At 29.6% G+C, this 8,391-nt stretch overlaps 1 protein-coding gene across 1 annotated transcript; it reads left to right on the forward strand.

The window, feature by feature from the left end:
• Window positions 1-486: 486 nt before the first annotated feature.
• LOC111617630 (1-phosphatidylinositol 4,5-bisphosphate phosphodiesterase classes I and II-like) lies at window positions 487-6,902 on the forward strand. Its single transcript, XM_023358908.1, has 13 exons — window positions 487-601; window positions 692-908; window positions 3,803-3,871; window positions 3,949-4,070; window positions 4,139-4,266; window positions 4,341-4,404; window positions 4,477-4,575; window positions 4,658-4,734; window positions 4,821-4,916; window positions 4,988-5,045; window positions 5,126-5,212; window positions 5,279-5,406; window positions 5,495-6,902. Exons 1-12 carry the CDS (start codon window positions 548-550, stop codon window positions 5,390-5,392), a joined length of 1,185 nt encoding a protein of 394 aa, XP_023214676.1. The 5' UTR covers window positions 487-547; the 3' UTR covers window positions 5,393-5,406; window positions 5,495-6,902.
• Window positions 6,903-8,391: the final 1,489 nt, after the last annotated feature.

Below are 8,391 nucleotides of genomic sequence, written 5' to 3' on the forward strand. Positions count from 1 at the left end.
TTTTTCAAACTTAGCTCTAAAATTTAGATACTTTAAGTTGTTTATCCTCAAAATTCAAATCAAATGATCGAGCATATTTCTTATTTGTAGATTAACAATTTAGTTTGTAGTTTGATAAATTCTTTAAAATCATAAATATATCTCATACAATTTATATTAATAAACTTTTTAAGCATTTTCACTATTTTGTCAAACAATGCACTTTTGCACTTAAATCTCTCTTATTTTAACTTTGTAATGATGTTTAAGAGTATCAAATGAATTTTTGTAAATATAAACATCTTAAATATTTAGTTATATATTAAAGTCAAACTACAGCCCAATATAATCTGGCAATTGTTTGGCTTGAATTTTTTAATTTTAAATTCTATGGTATGGCCATTATTATTATTCTCCATAAAATAGGATTAATTATTAAATAGTTATAAATATTAATTGTAATTTCTTCTCTTAATTCTTTAATTGAGTAAACTGCTGCATAATATTTATTGCAAAAAATTTTCTAGAACTGGCGGATGCTTTGGCGAATCCCATTGCCTATCAGTCTATGGTGGAAAAGCACGCCTCGCAGTTGATGGCCTTGACCGACGATGATGATGAAGTAAGTCGTTTTTGTCATGCAAGATCTCACTTGAGATAATTTAATAACATTTTATGTTTTTATGTAAAAAAATTATTATTTTAAAAACAGAGTTCGGTTGACCCAAAGCCGCGAAAGTCCATTGCTTTTGATGCTGGAGGTTCCATCGACAAGAGTCGTGCCAGCATTAGCAGAGAGGAGCCGATCGACCTGGTCGGAACGGCGGGCAGGCACTCTTCCATGAATGGCGGCACCCAGAGACCAAGCGTGACCGGAAACTCTTCACCCGTGTCTCCTGCGCAAAAACCGTCTGATCTTCACGGCACCAGTAAGTTTGAATTTATTTATACTATATGTTTAAAGAATGTTTGCAAAAAATTTCTGCATTAGAAACCCAAATTTGTTTAACTTTGTTGTCTGTTTATTATTGTATTATTAATGAGGTGTTTTCATTTAAGGTACATTTCACATACAAGTAACCCCCGTATAACACGGGAGTTACGTTCCAGAAAATTGCCATGTTATGCGAATCCATGTTATACAAAACAAAGAACTAGTGCAAAAAGGAGGGTTAGGTTCCAAAAATTAAAAAACAAGTTGTTAAATCCTTATTTAAATCGGATTTATTATTCTTTTTTTTTCATAGGTAAAATACTTATTTATTATTTAAGTAAATATTTTACCAGAGGATTATTCATTTTACATGATGATCTCAGCATGAGCATCATCAACCGGTAACAGTTTGTGGGTGCATTCATTAATAGCGGTCGCTCTGCAACGGGAGTGCGCTGCTGTTTGTAGGCATTTAGGAATGATGGTGAAAGAAAGATGGCGGCGCCCGCACTATCGATAGTATCGTTTGGAGGAATCTATAATTCTAAAATGAGCTTTTAGAGGCAAAAGAAGGGTCCCAATTGTATAATTTAACCATTAAACGGATTATTTGTTGAAAGAGCATTCAAAGTAGCCACAAAAACAATTAGAATGCTCATGTCGAGTTACACGGAGGTATAAAAGAACGCACCATTTATTACATTTTATGTTTTACGAGGGTTTTACCCAATTCCCGAACCGTGTTAGAGTGAACCCGTGCTATAAAAACACCATGTTATATGGGGGATGTTCCCAATTCTTGAACCGTATTAGAGTGAATCCATGCTATAGAAGTGTCATGTTAAACGGGGGTTACCTGTACATTAAACCACCTATTAGTAATGTGAAATTTTTTGTATAGTTAAATTAATGAACAGAATGGCAGACGACATTTCATGCATTTTGTCAAACGTAACAAAACTTGTAGGATTAATAATTGCTGTCATTTGCTAGTAATTTTTCATTGTGAATTTTATATAAGTATGTATTTGCATAGATTACATTTATATCATAAATTATTGGTACTTTCAATTGTTGTCGGGCTGAAGTTCACATGTTAAAATTTTATTCTGTCAACTCTATTCTCGTCAAAATTGGCTTGTTGGTAATGAGCGAAACTCGGGCCTACATGGCACTTCTTAATAAATGAAATGCACTTGGTGATGAAATGAAAGTATAACTTGCAAAAGTAGAAGAAATTTGGCAACATCTTAAATGACCAGCCTTGCTTGTTGCACAGTGTGTGACTTTTGCTAATACTCAAAAGTTCTGCTTTCATTTAATTAATTTGTAGGTTTGGATAATTTTCAATTTAGTTATCCTATTAAACCATTTATAAGTTAAAAGATATTGTGAAATTGTTTCCTCTTCCTTTATAGAAGTTATTACGTTGTCGGACAGCAGACAAATACTTTAAACATATATATTTTAAACAATTACATATTAAGTTTAGTTTTCCTGTCCTAATATTATTTAATACAATTTTTAGTCTACTAATGGATTATTATTATTCTGGACTTAATATAATTCAGTAATGAAGACAAATAAATTAACTTGCAGAAACTACTTTATCTTCTAATGTGCATTTCGAGTCTTCCATAATTTTTCTTTGACTGGAATTTACATAAAAGTATGCCAAGGCCTGTCATCCATACCAATGTGCTTATTAAATCTACTTTCATTACTGACACTTCACCAAACCAAAACAATAAAATTTTTAAAACTTTAACTAAAAACCACACACCTGAAGACATTACAATCAGGTTTTTACCCCAATGTAAAACCATGAAAGCATATAAATACTTTAATTTAGACAATCATTATTACATAATTTCCCAAATCCAAAACATACCTTCCTTGTTTCTAACCTGTTTTCTAACTAAAATGCACATCTACACAAATGTCTGACCTGTATTTTGGGTTGGTGTATTTTTAACACCTCATTTTCACTCATTCTTATCTTCACTTACTTTTTAAATTTAAATATGCTTAAATAACTTTCTTTTATGCAGATTTTCTTTCCTAAGTAATGTCCTCAAAGTATTCAAAGCTGTCTCGCACCCATTTCTATTACAAAGCTTGCAAACTGTTGACATTTTCTGATTTTTTTACAATTGCTCTAATATGTTCTGAAATCCATTCTTTTAATACTCTCTCAGTCTTCCTGTATATGATTTTGGCTACTTATGACTACAATTAAAGGAGGACACTACTCTTGTATTTGTTAAGTCTTGATGTTCTAACCAAGGACTCGATAAGTATCGAACACTCTTATTCTTAAATGTCTGAACTAATTCTATTATAAATTCTCTTATTACTTTATTTAGTTTTTATTTTTTTGAAAATATTAAGTACGTATGGAAAAGGTATATACCTTATCAGTGGTTGTTTTGCATCTAATTTCTTCTAACCATTTTTGCAAAAGTCTCTGATACCCTGCCAATGTAAATGTGGTCGAAACTTCCTTCATTTCTTTCAATTGTCTTTCTTTGGATTTTGTTCTATATAAAATCTTCCTAATATACATATTAAAAGTATTTCTTTTTTTATACAATGGAATGCACAAGAAACTAGCCACTTTTGGAACAACATTTTTTATAAAACTTTTCCACCGTTAGAATTTTCCCCACCTTCAACAACACATTCAAGAGAGGCAAAGACCCCTTTTCTACTTCTGACTCAAAAGAGAAATCCTTGTTTAATTAAGTCCATAGTAATAATAGTCTATCAGTAGACTTAAAAGGATATTAAATCATATAATATATTCAAGAAAATACTGTAGGATTTCTTTTATGTTTCTGCATGACATTTTAAAAAGTTTTTGTAATTATTTCGATATTTAACTAATAGAAAAATTGAATCTATCAGCAAGAAGTTTCTCCGAGGATATTCCTCAAGAGAAGCCAGCGTCATTACTAGGTAAATTGTCAGAACTATTTCAAAGTTAATTTTATTTTCATAAGACTGATTAGTGATACGTTAGTTTTTGTATTTAGATACGTTCGACTTAAATGTCACTGCGGAAACAATAGATCAAATCAAGGAACACAAACTAGTGAAGAAAGTTCTGGCCAAATTGGACAGGGATCTACAGTTGCTGAGGAAAAAGCACGATAAGGTTTGTATATTTTTGTGAAATTTTTTGTAATATTTGCAACGAGAATAAAGGTTTAATAATAATTGCAGTTGACGGACAAAGAAAAGGAGCTGCAACAAGTAAAGGAGGATAAATTAGCCAAATTACAAGAACAACATAAAACTCAATTAGTAAAAACACACAATAAACTAGCAAAGAAGAGTTCATCTAGTGAAATGTAAGTTTCTTTTAAAATTACAATTTGTGAAAATGTGAAGTTGGATAATTTTTGTTTTGTTTTTAAATATAAAGGCAAATAATAAAGCGAAAAAGTGAAGCGGGCTTACTTGCCATGTCTGCGGAACATCAGATAAAAGTAAATCTCCTCACTCGTCGATCCTCTCTCAAACGTATTTCATGATTATTTAATTTTTGGATTTATTTTTAGTTGGAAGGACTGCAGAGGTCTTACAACCAGAATGTCTTGTCATTAAAAAAGGAACTCTATAAAGCCGAATTAGAACTTCAAGAAAAATATCATGAGCCGGTGAGTTTTAATTTATGGTTTCCGTGATTTAGAATGATAATGCGAATGCAAATTTAACAGTTTGTACCTTTTTGATATTTAGTTGTACAGTGCCATAGAAAAGGCAATGCAACTATCGCAGGCTGCACAGTTCGAACAACTTCAGAGTTTGCACGACAAGTATTGTATTTCTTTTTTTTTTTTTAACCTGACATTATTGTTTTAATAAGTGTATGTTAACCATTTATATCTATATTTATGTATAGAGTGGTTAACGATTTAAAAAAAAGAATGGAAAACCAAACTAAAGAGCAAATGTTAACCTTAAGTAAAAAACACAAAGATAAAAATGAACTCGCAAGGTAAAAATGTTTTTCAATCTTTAATACTTATTGTGAAATATTATCTGACAAATTTTTATATATATTTGAAGGATGAAGCGAGAATTACATCAAAAACTCATAGAGCAGGGCGTCTCAGAACGACAGAAGGTAAGTTCCATCAAAGCGGTCTTTAGTCTTTTCAACAGTTAATTTTGTTAACTCCACTTTTAATTAAAATTTTACTGTAGCTTACAGACTTACTAAACAAGGGTAAACTAGAATTGGAGAAGCAGCACGAAGAAGTTAAGAGATCTTTTGACGAAGACAAAATTAAAGTAAGTCGGAACCGTTGTCCGGCTAATAAATTGTTTTTACTAAATCTTATTCGTTCCACTCGACAGGCTTATGCAAAACTGCAAGAAGACTTTGAACAACGCTGTCTGCAGCTCACAAGAGAATACGAGAAGAGTCCCGTGTCCACCAGCTCAGAATCTCCCCACAGCACTCCCTTATGAAAGGTCGACTAACGGTCAGTTCTAGTATTAAATTTGATCAAACAGGGCAGAGGATACTCTACACGTTTGCAATTTTAGTTCATTTCTCTGATTTATTTACAGAAAACGATGATAATTTAAGCATTCCAGGTTTTGCTTAATGTAATTTTGGTGCTCACACGCGAACAAGAAAGGTCGGAGCAGGATACAGATCTCAGACATCTGTATAGTTTGAAATTTATTTAATGTGCCACGTCTGTTGATAAAAGAACAATTGTTTCATCTATGTATATATATATAAATATAAACTATATATACTTAAGTGTATTTTGTCTCAAAACAACAGCTTTTCTTTAAAAAACATAAAAAAAATGATTGGATGGATATATAAAGTATACATTTATTGGTCATTTATTTTGCATATAATGAATCTATATATATATATATAAAAGAAAATGTATATTTTGTTGGTGTGCTCATCATCAGGGAATGATATTTTTCTTTATTTTCGATTGAATTTTTTGTAATTCCTACTTTACAAGAAGCATGCGTAAATCATTTACCGGAATAATTCCAAAAAAATTGCCACGAGAGTCGAGACACCGGATGCGGAAAACGGTGCGGTTTCTTCTCTTTTTAATGTCGTATCGTCTGAGAAAGTTAAAAACGATTGCATCTCTCGGCGACTATACTCATAATAACCGGTGTAAATAAACATAGAAATATTCTTTCTCACAACATATATATATATATATATATAAGTATATATGTAATACATTCCAAAAAATTTCCCCAAAAAATACATTTTGTGTTTCTGATTTTCCCCTCCCTCTGTAAAGGTGGCCAGAAGACAAAGTCACACTTTCCGGCAAAGAAAAAAGCATCATAGTTTACTAAAAAAAATAAACAAAAAATGTACAGTCAATTATGTGTTTGTACATAATTACGTGCTAATTACATTTATTAAAATGTAATAAAAAATTTAAATATTGGGCTGTGTAACCTGTAAAATCATTCAAAAAATTAGTTTTATGCCATAGAAAAGCATTAATTAGAACATAAAGCTCTAAAAGTCCATGATACAAGAAGGTAATTGGGGAATGTTTTTTTAGATTTTGTATATTTTAAAATCAACCCCAATGATTTTTTGAATTTTTTTTATATTATTATTATTTTACTGGAAAGTACTCAGGTGTTTAACAAAGTTATAGAGGCAAGTAAACTGTTATAATTGCACTATGGCTACACTGCCAAACTGTGATGTGTGTTGTTAATTGTTTTAAAAAGAATATATTTTGACCTTATCTTTCCTTCTTTTTTATATAAATGTTCTTGAAAAATCAGTGGCATTGTTGTTTTTTGTCCGCAGACAATCCATGTACAGAGAAAGGAGCCTGAATGTAAAAACAAAAAAAAAAAAAACACACCTCTATGCATCCTGGGTAATGCGTCCAAAAAAATTGTCACGTGCGTGCTTCTGTATGTTGTATATAATAATCTAAAAACACAAAAATAAATGTTGTTGTTTGTTGTTGTTGTGGAGTTATCAGTTATTTCAAATGAATGTTAGCATTATTTTTTGGTTTGAAAATAAAATAAAATTTAAAAATTGAATTTTTTTTCTTCTATAAACAATTTTCCTTTATTTAAATACATTTTAAACTCTACTTACTTCTTGACTTCTTTTTTTGTCAATAGATGGCGATGTGCGTTTAAATTTTAATAAAAATATAATTGCGTTTAATGAGGAAATTTAGTATTTTTCAGTAATTTCATTTTCTCAGCTACAGATGGCGGTAGGTGTATTTTTAAAGTCAAAATACCCATCGCCATCTATCGATAATGAAATGAGTTAAATTTTTGTTACGTATATAATTATAATTATCAAACAGTATGTTGGTGCGTTGTTTTAAATTCTTACCAGTAGATGGCGATAGAAATAATTGTTAATATAAATATAATTAAAACGTGAATTACGAAAGTTAGTTTTACATTTTCATTTAAACATAAGTATATATCACCACTTTTTTTAAAATTAAGTACCAAATAAATTCAAGTTTATCGAAATTATACTGAATTAATTTATAAATTCAGATGTAAAATATTCATAATTATAAACCACAATAACATGTAAACATTTCTTAAATTTTTTAAATCAACCAAATTAAAAAGTTATATTAAAACTTCAGTTTTTAATTAATTAAAATGAAAAGATAATATAAAGTCAAATCCAAATTTCTTTGGTTTAATTATAAAAATAAATGAGGTCATATCGTAATTTAAATTTTTAAACCAGACGATAAAAATTATTGTAAAATATATTTAAAAATTTACAAAACGTAGAAATTAATTTGTAAAAATAAATAATTTGAATTAATTAAACTAAAAATTGAATAAAAAAAGATGTTAAAATCAAATAAATAATTGAATTCGTTAAATTGCAATCAACGTCATCTGCAAAAAACAAAATTAAACTTGTACTAAATAGAAAATAAATAAATCGAATTTATAAAACTTTAAAATATTGAATAAAAAAAAAATATTTCACGAATGGACATTTAAAAAAATAATAATAAAAATTGAGGAAATCGTTTCTGTTTATAAAGTTTATTATTATTTTTATTTTTAAATAAACATCTCCTCCGACATTAGAATGAGCTCGCTCTTCTCGCCAGTAGCGATCCTGGCGGGGCTTGGAGGAACTAGCAGCACGGTTCTGATTATGGCTGTTGGTGGACGTGTTACGTGGAATTTAAACCGAGAAAGAAGTAAAAAAAATTAGAGTAAGGTAAGAATTTTTGCGTTTTTTCGTCGATTTATACGAACGTAAATCTATTACGAGCGGTTAAAATCAATTAATATAAATTATACCACTGTATTTTTAATTAATAGTCATTACCGGTGCTCGATCGATATAAATATTTAATTATATAAGATTTTAATAAAAATATGAAAATTTATAAGGTTTTTTAAGTTTAAAAAATGTGTAAATATCTTAAATTCGTCGATATAGAGAGTTA

Source organism: Centruroides sculpturatus, unplaced genomic scaffold (assembly GCF_000671375.1).
Source record: "Centruroides sculpturatus isolate CEXI.00-Female unplaced genomic scaffold, Cexi_2.0 scaffold2117, whole genome shotgun sequence".
In the NCBI taxonomy this organism is placed as follows: Eukaryota; Metazoa; Arthropoda; class Arachnida; order Scorpiones; family Buthidae; genus Centruroides; species Centruroides sculpturatus.

Coding starts and splice junctions, on each gene's coding strand:
- LOC111617630 (XM_023358908.1), top strand. CDS start 548: ATGGTGGAAAAGCACGCCTCGCAGTTGATGGCCTTGACCGACGATGAT. Junction 3,872..3,948: donor GAAGCCAGCGTCATTACTAG/GTAAATTGTCAG, acceptor TTTTGTATTTAG/ATACGTTCGACTTAAATGTC. Junction 4,071..4,138: donor TGAGGAAAAAGCACGATAAG/GTTTGTATATTT, acceptor TAATAATTGCAG/TTGACGGACAAAGAAAAGGA.